At 41.3% G+C, this 24,205-nt stretch overlaps 1 protein-coding gene across 1 annotated transcript; it reads left to right on the top strand.

Moving 5' to 3' along the window:
- Positions 1-11,384: 11,384 nt before the first annotated feature.
- LOC106740504 (olfactory receptor 6M1) lies at positions 11,385-12,338 on the top strand. Its single transcript, XM_059731363.1, has one exon. The coding sequence runs from the start codon at positions 11,385-11,387 to the stop codon at positions 12,336-12,338; it is 954 nt and encodes a 317-aa protein (XP_059587346.1).
- The last annotated feature ends 11,867 nt before the right edge of the window (positions 12,339-24,205 follow it).

Here is a 24,205-nt window from a genome sequence, read left to right as displayed (position 1 = left end):
AGAGTGGTAGCCCACTCAGAGCACCCTTTTCTGTTCCTGAGGCTATGTTGGGTAGTCATGGGTTCTGAATACCTCCATTTTCATATATCTAAGTGTGTTACACATCCATAATGGGTGTGCTTAATGTTTCTGAATTGATCAGAGGAAATATATTTCCAGATTTTACATACTGAGCTCTACCTATTCGGATGACTTCTGTCTAAGCTATCCCACAAACACCCACAGATCTCTTCCAGTGGCCTTCAGTCCCTACCTATGGCCAAAATGTTGTCCCCAGTTTGGGCTCTCAAACACCTTTATCAGTTTCCTTGATGCCCTACTCGCAGATATCAGATTTTCCCCATCACTGCTCTATTTGGTAGCTAACTCATAAACCACATGTGTAAGGTAGCTAACTCGTAAACCACTGAAGAACTGATTAATTGTATTATTATTATTTTTCTATCTGCCTTTCTTTCCATCTTCTGTCTGTCAGTCTTCCAGCAGTTTCTGATCCTCCAACTTTTTCCAGTTCTTGAATTCCTTTTAGACCATGGTCCTTTGGGAACATCTCTGACACTTTCATTTGTGAGTCCCCTGGGTGTGGTAAGAAGTAAGCACTGAATTTATGTAGCTACAACACACAATGAGAATAGACTATAAAACCATGATCTATGCTAGGTGCTCTCCCCTACCCTGGGGGTCTTCAAGAGGAGGTTAGATGAGCATCTAGCTGGGGTCATCTAGACCCAGCACTCTTTCCTGCTTGTGCAGGGGGTCGGACTCGATGGTCTATTAAGGTCCCTTCCGACCCTAACATCTATGAATCTATGAATCTATGAAAAGCCAATTTGATGCTGAATGGGTCTTTTTATTTCTTCCTTCCTCCAAATGATCTTGCTAGCTACTTTCACCTGAACGTCTCTAGTATGGATGAGTAAAGTATAAGGACACCAACAGTTCTCTCCATTATTATAATTTTAATATTTACATATATATATATATATATATATATATATATATATATATATACTGTGCTGACTGCTATTGTTGCACCCTCCAGGACATAGGAACAGCCAGCTGCATTCAGATTACCTTCACATCTACATCAACCTACTTTCTGCAAATAGGAATACCAGATGAGAATGAACAACCACAGCAATATGGTGAACGAATTTATCCTTGTGGGCTTTGTCTTGCCCTGGTTCCAGGAGATCCTTTTATTTGTACTGCTGCTAGTTATCTTCCTTTTGACTGTCACGGGGAACCTCCTCATCATCACACTGGTATGTGCCGACCATCAGTTCCACACCCCTATGTACTTCTTCCTCTGCAATCTCTCCATCCTGGAGATCCTCTTCATCCTTTGTGTCACACCAGAGATGTTGCAGAACTTGCTATCCCATGGCATAGTGATCTCTTTCTGGGGCTGTGTTGCTCAGAGCTACTTTTATTTCTTCCTCGGCACCACTGAGCTATTCCTCATTGCTGCCATGTCCTTTGACCGCTACACTGCCATCTGCTACCCACTCCACTATTCTATGATAATGAGTGGATGGCTCTGTGCCCTTCTCGTGCTGAGCAGCTGGGTGGGTGGGTCTCTCTTCCCCCTTTTCTCTCTTATCCTGATGATCAGGTTGCCTTTCTGTGGACCTAACAAAATAAACCATTTCTTCTGTGACTATGCTCCACTAGTTCAGCTATCCTGCACAGACACGCACCAGCTCTTGGCTGTGGAGTCTGCATTCTGCTCTATGGTGCTGTTCAGCTCTCTGACTGTCACTCTGGTTTCTTACACATACATCATCAACACCATCCTCCACATCCCCTCGGCCACCGGAAGGCAGAAGGCTTTCTCCACCTGTGCCTCTCACATCACCGTGGCTTCCATCTTCTATGGCAGCACCATCTTCATGTACTCCTTGCCCAGCCAAGAGCGCTCCCCTGCAGTCCAGAAGGCAGTGGCCATGCTAACATCAGTGCTTACACCATTGCTGAACCCTTTCATTTATACCCTGAAGAATCAAAAGGTAAAGGAAGCCCTGCAAACATCCCTGAGGAAGGGGATATTCAAACCCTAATACTCTGAGCTCTAAACACTGCCCTTGGTAATATCTAAGGGGTCCTTTGGCATCATTGTATCATGAGCATGAGCATATCATGAGCATACAGTATATGTGGTAAGTGCATCGCTATCCCCTGTTTGTGTCCTGCAAAATTATCTACCTCCAATGTTGGGATTCATGTCCTTCCTTGTGTAAGGCTAATTTTTGCACTTGAAGACTCAATCCAGAGATCACTGCATTTAGAGCAGACCTCCCAGTTCACAAGACAAGTCACCGTGCTGAGATTTTTCTTCCTATTCCATTTCTAGATTTTTTTCCCCTGCAAGATGTTTCCTAATATTCTGTTTATACTGGGTAATGTGGTTTTTCAAAAATATATTTAAGTTTTCCAGAGAGAAGTTGGGTTTTTTCATTAATATCTTAGATTTTTACCTTGAGTAGTTAAAATTCTACTCTTTTAATATGTACAGTGCATGCTTTTTTTCCAGTGTCTTGTGCCAACGTATTAGTTTATTTTATTAGGACACAATCAAGCCTGCTGATCTAAGTAATCCCTTGTGTACTATGTACTATTTCCTATGGGTTATGACAACATAATACAATAAATAATGGAAGAGAATTCTTCAACCATAAGATTACATGATAAAATTTTTAAGAAGTAGTAATGAAGATAGGATATAACTCACTATATTATGTTGTAAAATAGGATATCCTTAGTAGTGCATAGTATAAATATGTCATGATGTAACATGATATGACACTCTAATATAACTTCTCTTTTTTAAATGAGTAACATATTTCAAAATGTTTGCTTCTGAAAAGATTTGACAAATGAAAAAGGACTTGTTTTAAAAATCTAAATGTGTTCAATGTGTAAATGTTTTAAAATGTAAATGTCTAAAATTGCATTGAAATTAAGTAGAATTCACCACCCCCCTTCCCCCGCTATGTATTAGAGGGCTTTCTCCAAAGATTTTGACCAGAACATTTCTACCAGCTCTGAATGACTTGTGTTATCAGCTTTGGGTCTGACTGGGCATATCTACACGTTATATTAATGTGATGCAATAAACTCTATTACAGTTCTCACCAGAGTTTATTGCTCCCGGGTGCAGCATATGAACATGTACCTGGGACTGCTGCACATTGAGCTGGGGCAGCACAGCCTCACCTAGCAGTGGGCCAAGAGGATCAGCCTGCAACTACCCTCCACCCCAGCTCAACATGCCATGGAGGGGCTGACTAAGGCATGAGGTTGCTTCAGCGTGGGGCTAGCTGGCAGGCAGACCCCACACTGTAGCACCCTCGTGCCCCAGCCAGCCCCAGTAACCACCTACATGTGCACTGCAGTATAGTAAATAACTTTGCCATAGGATAGCACTTGTGTTGGGCAGTAATATCCTATGGTGGAATTAATTAATTTACTCTGGCCTAATAGGGGCATACATGTAGATGGTGACACTTTACTGTGCAGTTAATTAGTCAACTCTGCAGTGAAACATCACATGTAGATGCACCCACTGGGATACAGGAACAGGGATTTTTTTCCCCTTCTGAACATCAGCACCTGAAATTCTGAACAAAAGCATTTACCTAAAAGCATTGCTATTTAAATATATATATATTTAAACTAGCGGGAGTGGGGGAGAGAATTTTTGAAGTCATAAACAACTTGTTCCTGTGTTTAGTTCAATCTGATCTGAGATAGGTGTTATAGGAGCAGAAGGTGCTAACAATTTGCACCTGATACTTGCAAAGGATTTAGGTGCATGTCCAGTTAACAAGAAATCAAAACAAGAAATCAGTAAGAAACTACCTATTCATGTTTGTGCAGCAGAACCGAAGAGTCCCATAAAAAGTCATGAAGCAATGGCTTCAGCCAAGTACATTTAGAATAGACATTTGAAAAAAAATCTTCCTTACTGTTAGAAAAGCATAGTTATGGATTACGTGGCCCAGGGAACGGTGGAATTTCGTTCACTGGAGGTTATCAAGAAGAGTTGTGATAAGCATTTTTCAGGGACAATTTAGGAGTAACGAGCCTGCTTCCTTGCAGGGGGTTGTATAATTTTCTAATAAATCTAAGCACCTCCTTCCTAGGGGAGAGAAAAATATGGCTTAATGGTAAAAGTGCTGGCTTGGATCCTTGAAAGCCACTAGCATCCTGCATGACCTCAAGGAAAAAAACTTGATTTCCTTCTGTGGACCCCCCCCATGGGGGAAGTGTTGTGACTTCCACCAGATTACTTGTAAGATGCAGTACTATAAGTAGCAACATCATGTTTGTGTGATGGAAACGAGTGAATGACTTTCCAGTGATTGAAATCAGTTGGGGTGAGATGTCTAAATTACTTTTCCAAACCAGTCATCTGGACTTAGATGGAACTTAGGCATGGAAATCAGAGAAAATGGTCCAGATCAACTTGACTTCATTAGACCCAAAACCATGTAAATACCCAAATTCATTTGGTTATACATTTAGTTTCAGTCTGAGTATCCAGTCTGAGCTAGAGCCCACTTCCAGAAAGGGGCTCCACTTCTAAACACCACTTAAAATTCTCAGAGGTTCACAATCCATTAGGTACCTCCAGAGCATTGTTTGGGGTTCAAATCCCCCACTGTGTTCAGTATTTCCTATGGCACAATCCAAGAACCCCAGACTGTGGAATGAGCTCCCCGCAGAGGTGGTGCAATCTCCTACCCTGGAAATCTTCAAGAGGAGACTGGACAGTCACCTCGCTGGGGCTACCTGACCCCAGCTGTCTTTCTTGTCTGGTGCAGGGGGCTGGACCCAATGATCTTCCGAGGTCCCTTTCAGCCCCTTACAATCAATGAATCTATGAATCTGATCGGTGCCCAGGGGCTAAAATTCACTCTCAGAGGTTCCTAACTCTCTCCATACACTTAGTCCTGCCTTTTTGGATCACTCTACCACGGGGGAGAGGCACTCATGTTTTAGGTGTAGCAATATTTCAGTCAATGCAAAGCCAAAGTGGAGATACCTGTAAGTTCTGCCTTGGCACACTGGTCAAGCATGATTCGAATCTTGCAGTCTTCCTCTATGAAGGGAATTACAAAGAGGATGGATTGTGGGTTTTCTCATAAAGTCTTGATCCCAATAGTACTATTTTCAAGAACATCAAGGCATAGTTAAAAGACTAGGACAAGAGACATAACAACTATTAAGGTCCAATGATGCCTATTTGGTTAACTTTACAGCCATTAAGTTTTGCTATTGCCACTCTGTCCTGACAAAGAACCCATGCTCCCCCACATGTAGATGCCTGCTCCCCCCTGCCCCTGGCTCCACCATCCCTCACTGTGAAATATTGTACGTGGTGATTTTTGATTGACCCACAGTCTTTTGGTCATACTTCTTGAAGTCAGACCAGGCTAAGCTTTTGATGAGGACAACCCCACAGTTTTGACACCAGGGCTTTTGGTAAAAACATGCCTGTGGTCTTTTTCCCTTCATGCCTGTAAGGGAAGGAGTACAACCAGAAGTGAAAAGCAGTGAGGCAGCTGGCGTTTCTTAAGCAACCCATTCTTTATTGCTTGACTGTAATACAGCAAGCTGAGTGCCTGAGTCAGGATGGTTAAGTCATACTTAAGGAAGTTCATATCAGGTCCAGGCAGCTGTGTCCCTTTGGGGTCCGTGCTGTCTCTGTTTGTTCTACAGTCCAAGATGTATCCCCTTTTCCAAGCTAGTTTCCCACATTGAGCTCCTTTCTCCTGTGCCAGCCCTGGAAGAAAACCCTCAGTCATTCTAGCTCTCAGTAAGTGGCTTGGGGGCTTTTCTTTTATAGGTCAACTGGTCTCACTCAATTCATGATAGCCCATTCTCAATAAGCCCTAGGCACTAGAGACCCCCAGAACTTTGAAGTCTTAGTCTTGGTAGTCTGTGTGAGTTAGGCCCCTGGGACCCAGGCACATGAATGAATTTTGGCAATTAATTTAAATCTAACAAGAATGACCCAGAGTTTCAAAAAACTCTTCTATTACAGACAATCAGTCCACAAAACCCCAGAAAAGAGAAAACCAATACATGGATGGATGGAAGGTTGGTATCCAGAAGGTAAAGAGGGAAGCCATTGTGACTAATTATTATTTGATACAATACTGTAACACTAATAATAGTAATAAATAATAATAGAAAGCAATACTGGAATGGTAGCCATAGTAGAACTTTGTCATCTTCTCCTCTCCTACTTTTTCTTGAATTATTGTCCTTAGGAAGTCTCTCTGTGATCAATTCATCATGGAGTCTTTGGGCAGTTGTTAGATGCAAATACTCAGTATGTCACACAGACTCAATATAAACTAATTCCAGAGTATAAAATAAAAGTAATTTTTCACTCCTGGTATCTACTGTTTGATGCAGAATAGGTCCCTGGATCTCTCATTTCTTTCAAAATGTTGTATCTGTCTGTATATCTGCATATCTGTATTTTCCTCTAGCACTGGCCTCTAAATGACTAGGTAGCCATGAGAAATATCCAAATTATTGCAAAAATATTTTTAAAAATCAGTGGTGTGTGTTGAATTCTAGTTTCATACAAGAGGACCATAGACACCTACATCAAAAATCAGACCTGGGGGAACATTTGCCCCAGGATCCTGTCTGCAGTGGTGTTAGGTGCAAGCTTCTGTGTAAAGGGAAGTGCAAAAATCCTTAACCAAGAAAACTGCAGAATGCCCTGTTCATACGTTAGGTTTCTTTGCTGATTTACATTATGGATGAGATTTTTTAAAGAAGATTAGGTAGACAGACAGGCAGACAAACAATCACAAAAAAGGCAAAAAGGGGTTTTTGTGTAAAACAATGATGTGATTTTTCGTTTCTTAGGGTATGAATGATGCCATCCTGAGAAGCAACGATAGCTGTATGGTAGAATTTGTCCTGTTGGGTTTCTCCCTGCCTCAGTCCCTGGAGATCCCAACTTTTATGGTGCTGCTGGCTGTCTTTCTATTGACTCTGACTGAAAACATACTCATCACTGTCCTGGTGCGTACAAACCATCAGCTTCACACTCCCATGTACTTCTTCCTCTGCAACCTCTCCATCCTCGAGGTCCTCTTCATTTTCCCTCTCACGCTAAAGAACCTGCTGTCTGAAGACAAAGTCATCTACTGGGGCTGCCTTGCTCAGTGATACTTCTTCTTCTTCCTTGGCACCACTGAATTTGTCCTCATTGCTGTCATGTCTTTTGACCGTTATGTTGCAATCTGTCATCCTTTCCATTATTCCATCACCATGAGTGGACATATCTGCACCCTCCTCATCATGGGTTTTGGGTAGGTGGGTTCCTCGCTACACTTTTCTCTATTATCCTGTTAACAGGCTTGCCATTCTGTGGCCCCAACATGATAGACCACTTCTTCTGTGACTATGCCACACTAGTTCTGCTGCATTGACTCACATTTTCCCTTAGCTCTTGCATATATCCTTTCCACAGTCGTATTGCTCAGCTCACTGTCCTCAGATCACTTTGGTGTCCTACATTTACATTATCACCATGATCCTGCACATCCCTTCAGCCACAGGGACACAGAAGTCATTTTCTACATGTACCTCTCATATTACTGTGGCCTCAATTTTTTATGGTAGTGCCATCTTCCTGTACTCCATGTCTAGCCAAGGGCGCTCCCTGGATGTCCAGAAAACAGTGACTGTATTAACGACAGTGGTCACATCACTCCTGAACCCTTTCATTTTCACCCTGAGAAATGGAAAGTTCAGTCCCTTAAGGCTTCCTTGTATCAAAAAGAAGGTACTCACAGTCTAAGAAATTAAAAGTAGTACCTTGGACTTAGCAATGCTTGTTACAGACTACCTATTGTTTTATCCTGACTGTTATTGTATCACAATGGTAAGAGATAACTGTACCTAGCTCCTGTTTTTGGTTTCTGCAAGAGTAGCCATACTCATTTTTTTTTTCATTTTGGGAAGGATGGAAAATAATCATTCTCAAATGAAAACTAAACACATAAATCCTAGGGCTGGTTATATCAAATACTTCCTATTTGAAAGGAAAAGTCATAATTTTGAGATTTGAAATAAGAACTCATGGTAGAGGTGATATCTTTTATTAGACCAACTAGATTTTTTCAAAAAAAAATGCTTTTAAGTTAATTAAACTTGAAAAGAGTATTTTCCTTCCAAAATTGCTCATAAAAAACAAAATTCTGAAAATTCTGAATATTTTCTGAGTGGAAATAGCTTGATAATTTCTGTAGAGATCAAAAACTGTTAGTTTGGAATTACTTTTTTCTAGGATATTTAAGGCAGCTAATGTTCTAACTTATATAGTAGGTACCCTTTCTTTTCTTATTGAGGTGTCAGGGTTTCAAATAATTGAATGCAACATGAAGAAACGCTTTTTTGATCTAATAAAAATAAAATCTTACAATAGATATTTAGTATCAATTGCTATCAATTATGTTAAAACAACATAAAATGAAATAATGGCTTCTCTTAATTGCTGTATAATGTCTTATGAAATGTAAATACATGACTTGATGAGACCTGTCACAAAATGCCATGTGAAAGTATGTTTGTCATAAATAATGTAAGAAACCCACCTATTTGAACATAAATAATATTTAAAATGAACTTTTTATTTTATAATGAAATAATGATTTTTTTCCAAGCAGAATATCATAAAAATATTTTTCTTATGAATTTATTTTTTCCACATGGATTTATTTTTTCCTCATTGAATTTGATAAGCCTTCAAGAAACTGATGCTATCATGCCCATATATTTTTCTCTATTAGACAAAATATTTCAACAGGAAACATCATTCTCACCATATCTAAATATATGCAGGGGCTGATCCATGATTTGGCAATGGGGAGTTACAGGAGCAGCCACCTGCTCTGCAGACCACACCATACCACTATTTAGGTATATAAGATGAAATAGGATTCTGCCCATAAGCTTTTCATTTCAAAGTTGGCCTACCTTAAAAGGTGACTAATCTTCAAGAGGAGGGATGGAGAGGGCATTGGATAATGCTTGACCTGCATCCTGGTTAAAGCATTGAGCTGGCAAGTCAGAGAGCTACAGGCTCCAAATTGTGGACCAATTGTAGACTAATAGTAGACCAAAAACCTGTTCCCACTTCCCACATGAATGTCCTAAAAATGAACGCATGGCAGGTGCCTCCTCCTGCTAGGTCTTATCAGGAGTTATGTTCAGGTATGTACACATGCCTACCTAGTCAGGGTGCAGCTACTGTGTCTGCTCGTTAGCTGTGTGAAAATGGAAGAAGAACTCAAATTCTATGTAAGGGCCAAAACATGGCAATCACATGTCCTTTGAGCATGTGAATGATATTGAATTCTGCCCAGAGCCCCCATAGTACCAGACAGGGTATGACTAGGAAAAAAGTCCAAAGCTGAATGTGGGAACTAGAAAATCATGGGAAGAATACCTGATGCCAGATGATATACAGTGGGTGAAACCAGAAACTGAATAGATTTCTACCCATCTCTGTGACTATGACAAAAGTTACTTGCCTGGGTTCACATAGAGAGTTAGTGCTTAGAGAAGACAACTGCTTACAGTTGATGCTAAGCAGCAAGTATAGTCTTCTGGGAATCTGTCTGCAGCATATTCTTTGCTTGGTCCTTTGAGTGTTGTTAGATGTATGCAGTCAACTGATCATGCAGATGTGATGTATATTTGTTCCAGGTAATAAAAGCTGTTCATTATTTAATGTTGCTATTCAGAGAAATGTAGCAGCTGAAAGGTCTCTTCATCTCTTCCTTTCTCAAATTCTCACTATCTCTATCTCTTTCTCTGTCTTTCTATCTAAACCTATACCCCTCTAGCACTGGCATTTAAATTAGAAGGAAACCAGCAAAAATATCCACTCCTGGAGCATTACTCTTTCAAAATACAAGGACCATGTGGACAGCTATTTTTTCATCTTCGGGAATATATTAATTTTCAGCTTGGTTTGGAGTACAAGTTGATTTTGCTCAATCTCTCTGCCTGTGTCAGTGTTCAGCAGTAGGTACTTCAAATCAAGTTGTAAGAAAATCTTCTGGGGACACTAGAAAAACCTGTTTATATGGTAGGTTTCTTCATAAGGTATCTTAGGTATCAGTCAATTCTTGCCTTGTAGCACAGGAATTAATGAGCTACAATTATTTTGGAGTCTAGGTACACAGGATAAAATTATGTAGACAGCTAGAAAAATACAAAGTCAAATAGCTATTTAACACTCATTTATTTAAGAGCTGTATGTTACCTCTGTTAATTGCAAAGAGCACAATATGTGAATGCTTCTTATATGTACACTATTAAAACTACCCATTTCATCCTAATTATAAATCTCCTCTGCCACACCCCACAACCTCCTTGTTCATTTCCTGAAGCTCTCAGGTGTCAGAGGTCTGTGGACTAATGGCACCTTCTATACATGTCCATTGCATGACCACTCAAGAATAAGGTAGAGGAAGCAGATGCTTCAGCATCCCTCATAGGGGATTGCTGGCTGTTCATCTCATTGGGGTTGTATGCATGCAAGGGTTCAAGAATAATCTCTGACATGCCTGAATAACATGACCCTCTCTGACGAGCTCCTGCCCATGTTCTTTCAAAGAGTGTCAGACTCCTTGTTCCCTGGCCTCACTTCCTAAGTACATAACTCCAAACCTCTGCTCTTCTCCTGATAAAAGTGTTACGAGTTCATTCTGCTATCAACATTTCCACAGTGGACTGTTCGATGAGAAATTCAAGTCTTAACTGCAAGGAGTGAGGTTTTCCCATATTACAGGCTGCACATATAGAGCCTCACAGATCACTGCACAGTTCTTGACCTTCTGCAAGCTCATAAATAAGGATGAATGAATTATGATTTGCTTGTTTGTTCTTTGATTTGGGTTTTAAGATTGTGTACCTAGTATTCATGCAATTTATTTAGTAGCCTTCCATGTGGACATAGGGAGTTTCCTTCTTGAAAGACCTTATTCCCTATTTTCCCTTAAGGTGAATTGTCTTTCTGGCTAGCTAGATATGAAATGCCATTTACTTCTGGGCGTATGTGTCTCTCTCCATCTGCCTATATAACACTATACCCTAGGATCGATTGATCGATCCTAGGGTATAGTGTTTATAGGCAGATGGAGATCTATCTATCTATCTATCTATCTATCTATCTATCTATCTATCTAGCACTAACAGGTTTTGTTAAATATCCTCTCTGTAGCCCTCTGAAACATGTGGGTCAACAGTTTTTCATTAGAGAAATATTAAACTTCCTCATTTTAAATCACTGATTAATTTACATTCATTTTGTTTCCCACCAAGCCGAGGAAGCAGAAACCGATATGCTGATTGTCAACCGTAGCAGCATGGTGACTGAATTTGTCCTTCTCGGCTTCTCTGTGGTGTGGGAACTGGAGGTTGTTTTCTTCATGCTGCTGCTCATAATCTACATATTGACAATAACTGGGAATGTGGTCATTATTTCAATCACTTGGGTTGACCACCGCCTCCACAGCCCCATGTACTTTTTCCTCTGCAACCTCTCCTTCCTCGACATCATGGTGGCAACAGCCATTGCCCCAAAAATGATGTGGGATTTCTTGTCCTGGAAAAAGACCATCTCAGTCTCTGGTTGCATTGCTCAATGTTACTTCTACTTCTTCTTTGGCACCACTGAGTTCATCCTCTTGGCTGTCATGTCATTGGACCGCTATGTGGCCATCTGCCTCCCTCTGCGATACTCCACCATCATGAGTCTGCGGATGTCTTTATGGTTAGCTCTGGTGTCTTGGGTTGGAGGTTTCTTCTCCGTCCTCTCCCCTATCATCATCATCTCCCAGCTTCCCTTTTGTGGGCCAAATGTCATTGATCATTTCTTCTGTGACCTGGAGCCACTCATCAAGCTCTCTTGTGCTGACACTTATCTGCTGGAGCTCATTGAATTCTCACTGTCTACTGTAGTTCTCCTGAGTTCTCTTCTACTTACTGTCGTATCCTATATCTACATCATTACCACCATCCTTCACATCCCCTCTACCACGGGCAGGAAAAAGGCCTTCTCCACTTGCGCTTCCCACATTACAGTGGCCTCTGTCTTCTATGGCAGTGCTATCTTCATGTACATAGTCCCCAACAAACAATTCTCCTTTGGCTTCAAGAAGGCAGTGACCCTGCAGACTGCTGTCCTCACCCACTTGCTCAACCCTTTCATCTACACGCTAAGGAACCAGCAGGTCAAGGAGGTGCTGAGGGACACTGCATCCCACTTCCGGAGTAGTGTGAGGGGTGTTAGGTGAATTGTAAAGAGCACTGAAAGACACTTTCAGATGCTGAGCCAACTCCATAGAATGAACATTATCCTACGGTCCAAACCCCATCTGGTTGCCAATGTAGCATGAAGAACCTCAGGATGATTTGGGAATACAACTCCAGACAAGAAAATCATGGGATCAAGAACAAGACTAAGCATCTGACCGTACCACCTAACACTAATGCTTTAATTTTACTCTGTTGCCTATGTGATAACCCTTAACTTGATCCCAAATACTTGTACTTTAAGTTTATGCCTGATGCTTGATTCTAACAATACCTGCTAGTCACTCCTATCCCTTACCATTCAAATTTACTACTATATAATCTAAATCCTAACCCTAAAGCAAATCGTAAGTACAACCTTGACCTGAACACCTGCAACTGTATGAAGATCATTCAGGTGAATCCACATATTATTGTATACTGATGCATCACAGGAGCTGAACGAAGACTATGGAACTGACCCTAACCTTGAATTTAACTCTAATCTTTGGCCTTAGACCTAGCATTCATCCTAACAATAGCCATTAACTCAGAATGGGGGAAAGGAGTCCAGAGAGATGGCTGTATTTTAAATAAACCTTACTGATGGTGCAGGAGTGAACTATCACAATGTATAGAAAAGACTAGCATGTATAGAAGAAGACCAGCTTGGTTTTGCAGGGAACACTGCAGTGAGCTAAAACACAAAAAGGAATCTTAAAAGAAGTGGAAACTTGGAAAAATTACTAGGGAGTATAAGAGTATTGCTTGGGCACACCAAGATGAAATCAGGAAAGCCAAAATGCAACTGGAGTTGCAGCTAGGAAGGGATGTGATGGTTAACAAGATGGGTTTGTACAAGTATGTTAGCAACAAGAGGAAAATCAGGCAAATTGTGCATCCCATGCTGAAAGAGGGCCGGGGGGGCGGCGGGGGTTGGCAAGTGACAGATGATGTGGAAAAGGCTGAAGTAGTCAATGCCTTTTTTACTTGTCTTCATAGGTAAGGTCAGCTCCAGACTGTACCTGGCAGCATAGTTTGGGGAGAAGGTGAGCAGCCAAGAGGGTGAAAGAACAGGTTATGGACTACTTAGAAAAGCTGGATGTGTACAAGTCCATGGGGCTGGATGTGATGCACCTTGAGGGTGTGGAAAGAGTTGGCCACTGTGATTACAGAGCCACTGGCTATTATCTTTCAAAACCTGTGGCAATCAGGAGAGGTTCTGGGTGATTGGAAAAGGGCAAATCAAGTGTCCATCTTTAAGAAAGGGAGGAAGGAGGAGGTGAGGAAATACAGACCAGTCAGCCTCACCTCAGTCCCTGGAAAAATTATGGAGCAGGTCCTTAAAGAATCCATTTCTAAGCTCTTGGAGGATAAGAAGATGATTAAGAACAATCCATGTGCACTCACCAAGAACAAGTCATTCCTGACAAACCTGATTGTCTTCCACGATGAGATGACTGGCTCGGTGGATGCAGGGAGAGCAGTTGATGTGATATACCTAAACTTTAACAAGGCTTTTGATAGTCTTCCACAACATTCTCTCCAACCAGCTAAGGAAGTATGAGTTGGATGAATGGACTGTAAAGTGTATAGAAAACTAGCTAGATGCTTGTGTTCACTTCGACTACCATTGTATTTGAACACCTTCCCTTGTTTATCCAACTGACACTTATAGAGGAATTGTTATATTAAGCATGCCTCTTGTGAGCAGGAAAGCAAGAAAGGAGGAAAAGGAAGAAAAGAGATTAATTATTATTGCCTGATATTCCACCATTCCTGTGATTCAATTTTATTTTTCTCTATTTTCCTATGTGAAAACCCCAGCGTCCTAATGCATTTCTAAGTGTGTATTGATTTGAATGGTATAACCAAATGCTTAATTGCTGGAAAATGTCCTAACTGTCCCTTAAAATCAAAAGTATTAATAGCATTTATTGAGCATCTGACTTCTCTGATGGTTTTAAATAATAATTTAGTCTATGAAGATGGGATACAGAAGAACCATATTAACAAGTCACTGGGTTTTCATCTATGTCACTACAGTTTACCAGCAAAGTAGGTTTGTTTGTTTTTTTATTAATTCCATGTATTTGGTATTTCTTTAAATATAAAATATTCCAGAAGCCCTTGCAGTAGAAGGAAAAAAGCTTCAAGACCCTTCACATATATAAATTGGTATAGTTCAACTGATTTCCCTCAAACCCTATTGGTGTTATATTACATTTTTCATTCCTTAGTCAAGCAGACTGGGACTTTCACAATACCAAAGAAGACTGTGTGATGAACAAACTACCCATTTCATGTAATTTATTTCAAGATATTTTTTACCCATTATTTCTAGCATGAGGACAGTCGGATGGGGATAACTATTTAGTAGTACTAAGAGAAGACTATATCAAAGCCTACTGGTTCCTATCAACCAGGTGGATACTGATTTAGCCAGCTAATAAATGCATATGAACAGACACAATCTGTTCTAGGCACAAAAGGCATAAATGATGTGAAGTATTCATTTTATGGGCATTGTGAGACTAAGGCCTAAATACTATTTTTACCTTTGTGTATCTGAACAGCACTTTTGTATGTATAATATAACGGTGATATTTAGCAACACAAACTGTTTAGTTTCACTTGTGGTAGAGGAGAATTGGTCTCTTCCAAAAATAATTTGTTAATGATGAAGCACCCTCCAAACTTTTTGCCCAGGACTTTAGTACTCGAGGCCACATGTCCAGGTATCCAGAGACCTAGATTCTGTGACCCTGGAATTTGAACCTGCACCTGTCATTTCTGAGACAAGTGCTCCAAAAAACAAACAGTCCTGAAGCTAGATTTCTGATGACACCAAACCTCCAGATGTGCACCCCACAGCAATCCCCGTCCTGGGATGCACTCCACACTACCCTTGTCAATACCTCTCAATTCAGTCCAAAAGCCATCCTCTTATTCTCAGCTTGGTACCTGCTTCGCACAGGAATACAGATATGGTAGATGTCCCTACATTGTAACCCATGCCCTCATACTATTCCAGCTGTTGATTGTCACTGAACTGGACTGCCAATGCTTCTCAGACCTTGCCTTTAGCTGTTCTTTACACACACACACACACACACACACACACACGCACACACACACACAGAGTGCATGTTGTATGTAAAGGGTTACATAGAAGAAGGCAGGGTACATTTGCATTTTAGACTAACCACAGGGTATAAGTATGTCACAAACTTTTGGTCTCATCCACACATGCATGGACATTTGGTTTTCTGGGGACAATTAGCACACCTTGTGCTGCCAGGGAATGCCTGTGCCATGTGCTCTCTGGTGCATGGCAAATTACCTTGGGTGGGGTAGCGGAGGCTGGGGCCAGCAGCCTTACAGGGGATCCTGGGGGCCTTGTGGGGCTGCAGAAGTGGTGAACCTGCCACACAGAGCCTGGCTGGGAGCTGGAGTGTGGTTCTAGGCAGCCAGGCTCTGGTTTTGAGTGGCAGACCCCTGGATTTCCAGAGGTAAAAAAAAACAAACCCAAAACAAAAATCACCAACCCCCTACCCCGCATAGCAACACAGAGAACAACTGAATGTGAGGTATATGGAGCTGCAGATGTGTCTGTGGTGCTACATCCCACACAGCCGTGTTTATCTGGATGTAGCCTTTGAGTCCAAACTCACTTCATCAGATCCTGTGAAAGGACATGCATAAAGTGTTTTGCCCTCAAATCAGGGAAGATATAATGGAGGAAAGAAAAGGAAAAGAAAGTAATCCCAATTTACAACCTACTCTCCCTTGCAGAAAAAAACCCTGCAATTTCTGCAGATTGATCTGTGGCTCAAGAATTGGACTCTCAAGTCACCTCAGGACCCATCAATGAGCCATAATAGAAATCATCCTTGAATCAAGGGATTACTGACAATTCATAGAACAGCATATAAAATGGACAGACAGAATGACAGACCATTTTCCCATTAACAGTCAAGAAAATACTTTTTTAGGAGTAGAGTTTTTAAGATCTTATTTTACCAACATTTCCATATATGTATATAGTTACACAGAGTTACAAAGAAATATGAAAGCATATATTGAGAAAGAAGCTACATACAACTCATCAGAAGCTGAAATAAAAAAAAAATCCAGAATAAGCCATACCAAATTTTAATTCAGACCTGCACCCTGTAGTAATTTGATGATATGCAGCAAAGTCATATCATGTTTTATCTGTATATCAGTAAGACTTAGAGGTTCCAGATTAGATTAGACCCATTCTGAAAGAAAAGACAAGCATGAGGCATGAAGGAAAACAATGACACCTGTAGCCTCCCCACTACGATCTGAACCTGTTCAGCCTCCACAAGAGAAGGCTGAACGGGGATCTGGTGGCCATCTATGAACTGGCCAAGGGGGACCAGAATGCAATGGGAGAGTCCCTGTTCCCCTGAGCACTACCGGGAGTAACAAGGAATAATGGCCATAAATTGACTGAGACTGGATTCAAGTTAGATATCAGGAAGCACTACTTAACTGTCAGGACAGCTAGGATCTGGAACCAACTTCCAAGGGAAGTGGTGCACTTTCCTACCGTGGGGGTCTTCAAAAGGAGGCTAGATAATCACCTAGCCAGGTTTGCTTGACCCCAGTACTCTTTCCTGCCCATGGCAGGGGTCAGACTTGATGATATGCTCAGATCCCTTCCAACCCCATCAACTACAACCCTATGACACTCATCCTCTTTCTTGCAACTTTTAAGTTTATTTTACTACCCTAAACATGGTGGGACATTGACAGTGCCCTCATCCCCCTTGCCTTACCTGTGGCAGGTTAAAGTGTTCTTGCTGCCTTTGGGCTATGTGTCTTGTCACTGTGCAACAGGGTTGTTTGTGCAGTTTTAGGAATAGGTTAGACAATACTTTTATGGATAAGGTTATTCCTGCTTTGAGCAATAAACTAGTCTAGATGACTTCCTGAGGTTCCTTCCAGTCCTCCTTTTCTATATTTCTCGAAGTGACAGAGCTTGTCCAAAGTCACAGAGTGGAACAGTGGCAGATGGCTTTTCCTAAATCCTGTTCTAATTATCCAAACTTTGGGCTATCTTACCTGTCTAGGGCCATACTTATACTGTAGTTTGCCTGTTGAAAGAAGTGGAGCACACTGTGAGAAAGCTGGCTTGTAAAGGATGTTATAAACTGTAGAAATCATTTTTCTTTAATGATTTTTGTTTAGACATGATATTAAAAGATATAAAGTAATCCATATAATGTATTCAAGATAAAACTAGAGCTGGTGAATGTATTTTATTAAAAATGTGTGTGACACTCACCGGCATGCTAGGCTAGGCGATATGCCGAATTCTAGTTCCTCAAGGGGGCCAGTAGCCCTGGGAACCCCCCTGAGGTAGGTCTGCTGACTGATGTGTCCCATGGAGAGGTGTGTCCCTCACCCTCACTGTCCAAGAATTTACTTTATGTCCCATGAACAAATCGGTTTCTTTTTTATACACAACTATATACAGAAAAGAAATGATTAATAAGAAATATTATACACACACACACACACACACATATATATACATATACATATATGTATGTAAGATCAATAGTTAATAATAAAACCAACAATTTGAATAGAATTTACAACTGCAACAATAGATAAATAATTCCACCACGCTGGGTGGTCCCACTTGCATCAAACAACCTCAATGATTACATTGCTCTGGTTATAACACTTTAAAACAGTTTCCCTCCCATAGCCTCTGGTCACACTCCCCTTCCATAACAATAAATGGCAATACATATGATCCACCACCGGGTGGCAGAGGCCAGGCTTCTGCTGCTGCAGGGGAAGTGGACTCTTTGCTCTTCTTGGTAACTCAGCAAAAAGCAAGTCTTCAATCAGCCGCTGCAAGTAACAGGCTTCTTTTCTTTAGTTTCCTTCTGAAAAATAGACCACCTGAAAACACTAGAGGTTAAGTGTCCCCTCCCACACCCACACAGGTTAGGGAGGGTCTCTCTCTCCCAGCACCCCCACATGTAGACAGGGGATTCTCTCTGTAGGCCTCTGTCACTGCAGTACAATCCTTTCCAGCCCAAACAGAGAACTTCCCTCTGCACGTCCCTGACCAGGCAACTTCTCCCAGCTCCCAGCTAGCTTACCAACCTCTCCCCACTATTTCCCTGGGCACCTGTGTCCCTGATGGCACAGCTCCAATCCAAGTGGGACATCAGCTTCTCCTGGGATGACTCAGACTCTCCTCTGTCCTGAACTCTGCTCCCCAGCAAGCTTCAGCTTTGTTCCCTCTGCCTGGGGGGGAAGGAGAGGCTGAGTTTCTGCCCCTCTCTTCAAGCCAGTGTAGCTCTCCTGCAGCTTCTCCCTCTAGCTGGTTTTCCCTCCCTCCAGCTTTTATGGCCCCATAGTAGACAATCAGAGCTCAGAGTTTGCAATGGGGGCTCTGGATACTGTTCAAATTCTCCAGTAAAAAGTATGCATTGTGCACAGCATACCTTCTGTTTGGAAAAGCTATTGTGCCCTCTGCAAATTTTTGCCACCTTTCTTGCAAAGTTCTTAGACACAGCTCACCCACTCGGCTTGCAGCCAAGCAAGCCTTTGCAGCTGTTACATATATTTTTAATGCATACCAGAATGATTAATTACATTTTCATGAGATATGATTTTGTTCCCCTCAATTACATAAGGCATTTTGGGATCTTAAAAAAAAAAAAAAGTGGTAGGAATGAAAATCCAAACCAAAGTGACAGAGTTCATTCTGGTGGGGTTCCCTAATACATACAGCTTGTGAGTTACCCTCTTTGTTATCCTCTTCCTGGTCGTTGTGCTTACATGGACTAGAAACCTTCCCCTTCTGGTCTTGATACAATCAAACATCTCTTTCACACGTGTGCATCTGGGGAATGTATCTTTCCTGGAGATTTTGCTAACTGTTGACATACTTCTAAAGATGCTCTCAAACATCCTTTCAGGCATCTGCTCCAAACCTGGAGAGAACACTCTTTGGAGACAGAGGCACAATGCATTAGTGATTCTGAGAACAGGGAAAATAGGAATACTTTTCTGTTAGTCCAGCCCTATCCTTTCCACACTTGCCCTCTTCCTCTCCCTCTCCCTACATAATATTGTGAGTTCTCTGTGATCTACTGGATTGTCATTCCTCATTTACCAAACATCGTTCTGCTAGAGCCCATCTGTGATGATCTGCACATTTTATGCCTCTTTAACTGCTACACCAGACCTGGATTTGCACTGACCTAGAGCTCCCTGCTGGACAAATTCTATTATGTTTTGAGCCCCATGTGGTGACTTCTTAGTTGCAAAGGTGGCTTTTTGGGCACTCATTCCCATTTTGCGATTCTATTACCCATCCAGTAGGGACACACAAGCATCAACATGGCTACTATCCATTAACAGTAGGTTACACACTGGCTGGGCACGTGCACATCTACTGGCATATGGAAGTCACAACATTTTCCCAGGAAGAACATACCACTTTTAGATGCTGGATACAAGAAGCTCTCTCCTTAAGTCAAGTGATTACTGCAGTCTCCCTAGAAAGCAAAGAACCTGGGTTCTAGGCAGACTTCAGGACAAATGGGTTTGAATCTGCCTCTCTTTGACTTATCAGTGCAGTGCCATAAGCATTATACCACTCATGAGACTTTACTTCTCTGCTTTCCAGCTTCCTTTGTGAAGCTGGTGCACTGAGCAGCCAAGAACAGGAGACTTGTGAGGTGAAGAGATGATGGTCTGGTTGGAGCATAGGTGACTCAAAGGGCTGCTGGTTTTGAAAAGGAGCAGGTCCTAGACTCTAGCCAAGAGGGCAGACATTTCCCAACTGCTCCCCATCTCTTTAATTCAATGACTATTGAATGCAAGCTATGGTGGCTACACTTTTAAAAAGTGGGTTGGCTAGGTTAATGGTTGACCTGGGGCTTTGTGTTTAGAGGGTTGGCCTAGGAAGCCTGAGAGCTGCAGGATAAAAAATTCCTTCCTTATGGTGAAGGGACCATAAAACTTGGGTCTCTTGTTTCTTGGGGAATGCCCTAAATACTCAGGGTAATGGGACTAATCCATGAAAGCCACTTTCATTCATACTTCATCGGTAGCACAATCCAAAGGTGTGTGAAAAGCTAATTTGGTGTCTGGAAGACTGTCCTTTAACTTCAAAAAGGGTAATACCATTACACCCCTATTCTCCCACCTGCACATTTGCCTTTATATATAGCTGTCCATTGTGACCCATATCAACAGCCATGTCAGTCCTGGGATCCTATCCTATGCTACTTTATTTTTTTTTTTCGTACAACAGATCTATTATTTGTGGAGTGTCTTTATGTCCATTTCCACTACGAAGACAGAGTACAAGGATTTTTTTAGTATTATTATTTTAGTTAGGGGAAAACATATGGGGTTTTTGATTCTAAAAATCTATTCTACTCCCTTTGTCATTAAATCCCCTTTGCCAAAGACTGAAGCAACTTCCATATAAAGAAACAAAACTCCACCCAGATAAACAAAGATACACCCATCTACACAGAAAAGGAAACTTTGATCCATCGTATACTATGAAGGCTGAACAGTGTCAGGTTCTGAACCTAGTTCCCTTGAGGAGCTGGGTCATGATTCAGGATTCTTCCCTCTGGGACATAACTAATAACATTATGTTTTTAAAAAAACCTGACACCCATCTAAATGAACACACAACACTACCAGATGTCAGTAACATCCCAACTTATATTTAGAATATTTCTCTGTGGGCCTGAGAAGATTTGTTCTTGCAGGGCAGCTTGGAAAATAGACTGCGCTGAAAGAGAAAGTCTTTTAAAAATAACTACTCTTTTCATTTCTGCTTTTAATGGCTATCTTTTTAATCTGGGAGTTACTGTATTGTGGATTTATTATGTTGATATTTTTATTCAGTTGAAGGAGGTATATTGCTTATTCCCTCGTGAATCAAGAGAGGGCAGCTTTCTTTGTTCAACAGGATAAAAAATAGAGAGCAAAGACAGCGCACTTTAGGGAGCAGTATCAGTCTTAACCAAATCACAGAGAATATTTCTGTCTCTTGAGCTAAGCAGAACAGACAACTCTTCAGAAACAGACACAAGAAAAATCTGTCATCCACGCAAAAAGTTTCCTGTTGAAGCTCGAGCTGGTGGCAGGTCAGTGATGTGAATAGATGGTTTACAATGTCTTATACATTTTTCAGTAGCACTCAGAGGTTTAACCCCTTTGTGATAGACAAGACAATCATGGGCTGAAGAGAGAAAGGGAAGCTTGTGGAAGGAAAAGAGTTTGCCCAAGGTTACATAAAATATAGCAATGTCCAGGCCAATTTCCTGAGTTCTTCCCTGGCCACCCAGCCACTAAGCAGTTCTGTCTATCTAATCCTGCAGATTTATAAGCAAAAGCAGTCCTAGAAAGAGAGTCCTTCAAGACTATCAGCTTCATGAGGGGGCCACAGAAACATAAAATTATACCCTGAATTATATTAGAGTTAGGGAAGAGCAGAGGAGAGAGAAGAAATGATCAGAACATCCTTAAATTTTTGAAAAACAGCTATTACTTTACTACCCCAGGGAAACTAAGGGTACATGAGGTCATACTGTCTATTTGGATTCCTTGAGAACACTGGCTTGAGGATACAAAATCATTATATCTCATCCAAATATCCAGCAATTGCCTTAAACATGTATCTTTTAGGAAGGCACCCAGTCTCAAAGGAAAGGCACCAAATAAACTCTTCCCTTATAAAAGCACATTATTTAACCCCAGTTTGTTCTTCAAATTTCAACTCTCTTTAGTCTTTTAGATGTTGCTTTAAGGAGTTCTGTATCACCAGAAATCTCTGGCCGGATTAGGCTATATAAGCTTTTATCAATTCATTCCTTCAGCTTCAAGAACCAAGATGTTTAAAAGTTAATAAAAGCCCATTATTTGGGGGTGGGAAAGGGAAGAGGAGGAACTAAAAGGCAACTAAAAGGGACCATGACTGTCAGAGGAGTCTATGAATTATCAAGGTAGGCATTCCCCACCCACCAAGAAAACCAAACAAACAAATATATATATTTCAGCACATGCCTTTATTTTTTTTATTTTTCTTAATCCTTAATTTTGTTTGTACAAGCCACTCCATAAGAACTGGTGACTTTTGGTGTGTTTTTTTTTTTCTTTGAAAAAAAGACACAAGTTGTGACTTTGTTGAAAACGTTTCATTATTAGAGGAAAAGGTCTTATTTTTTGCAGAAACCTGGAATGTTTGGCAAAATAATACTTATTTCTCTATGATTGTTTCGAGAAGTCTTTTCTATGGAAAGCATTCCTGAAAAAGTCTCCCTTGCCAGCTTCACGAACAGCACACCGCACTACCAGAATGTCATAAGCAGCATCATGATGTGGGCCTGTAAAACTCTGGTGATTATATATATATAGATATAGATATATAAATCAGGATCATTCTATGTAGCCTTAATGACATTGACTTATGACCCACTTCCCAAACCTAACAGAAGCTTACATTTCTCTTCTTTTGTTCAGAGCCAACTTTGAGAACACCATCACAATGGAAAACCAGACCGGGGTGACAGAATTCATTCTAGTGGGGTTCCCCAGTGCATGGTGGCTGAAGAACTTCCTCGCTGTCACCCTCTTGTTGACTTTTGTAATTACAGTGACTGGAAACCTGCTCCTTCTGATCCTGATGCTAAGTGACCACAGGCTCCATACACACATGTACTTTTTCTCAGCAGGGGCTAGCATGCCTGCAAGTTTCATCCAAATCAGGCTGTTTTGACCCTCCCCATTATATCCTACGGGCAAAACGGTGAAACAGGGTCAAAACAGTGAAACTGTTTCAATGGAACGGGATGGAACAGCTGTTTCGAATCCAAACAAAATTCAAAACAGAACGCTATTCGGTCGAAACACCGGTCGAAACAGAATGCTGCTATTTCGCACAGCCTTAGTGCACGGTCACTTCGATGAGTCACACCCTCCAAGCCTTCTGACCCACCAGCTAGATCACTGATCCATTGTATGGCATGGAGATATCTGTAATAGTTGTTGCATCAACATGACATTTGCTCTCATCCTCTTTCAGTGCAGGAGAATACCTGGCTTTGTTCCAATAAACCAGTTGACATACAGCACTTCAGTACAGCTCTGTGCCATTTGTAGTATTCCCAACTGGCAACAACACAGCATTTGCCCGCCACATGGTTGATCATGTCCCTGATAAAGCCATATATTATGGTGGTGGTAATAATCTGACCCTGGAAGGCACATGTACAGAACCTTCCATTTCATCCAAATGCTTCCCAAATCTCAACCACGTGGTTGAGTACTGATATCAGACTTGGCTTGTGAAGAAAACTGAAGAAAACCATCTACCGGCAGCTCTACTACTATCCCTGGATTCATTCCTAAATTCTCCTCCTCTGTTCCATTTCTCATACTGCTTTCCCTGGTGGAAATGGGATATATATTCCTGATTAACCCTAGTGATACAACAATGCAACAGCAGGATGCCAAATCCCATTAGAACCCTCTGAGAAGGGTATGTGGTTTAATTAATAACTCACTATTCCTAATATTCCTATATTAGCTGTTTATCATTTATTGTTTATTCTTAAAGTGTGGAGGGTCATGATATTAATATCATTCTGGGTAGCCTGTTCCAGTGGATAACCACCCTTATGGTGGTTAAAATTTTTCTAATCTCCAACCTAAATTTCCCCTTAAGTTTCCCAGACCTCTCACTATTTTCATTGTTCTCTGCTGGACTCCTCCCAATTTCTCCATTTGTTTCTTGAAACAGAGTGCCTAAAACTGGACACAGTTCCCATCCAGCTGGGTGTTATCT

This window comes from Alligator mississippiensis, chromosome 7, assembly GCF_030867095.1.
Source record: "Alligator mississippiensis isolate rAllMis1 chromosome 7, rAllMis1, whole genome shotgun sequence".
NCBI lineage: Eukaryota > Metazoa > Chordata > Crocodylia > Alligatoridae > Alligator > Alligator mississippiensis.
This window is presented reverse-complemented; position numbering and strand designations above follow the sequence as displayed.

Coding starts and splice junctions, on each gene's coding strand:
- LOC106740504 (XM_059731363.1), top strand. CDS start 11,385: ATGCTGATTGTCAACCGTAGCAGCATGGTGACTGAATTTGTCCTTCTC.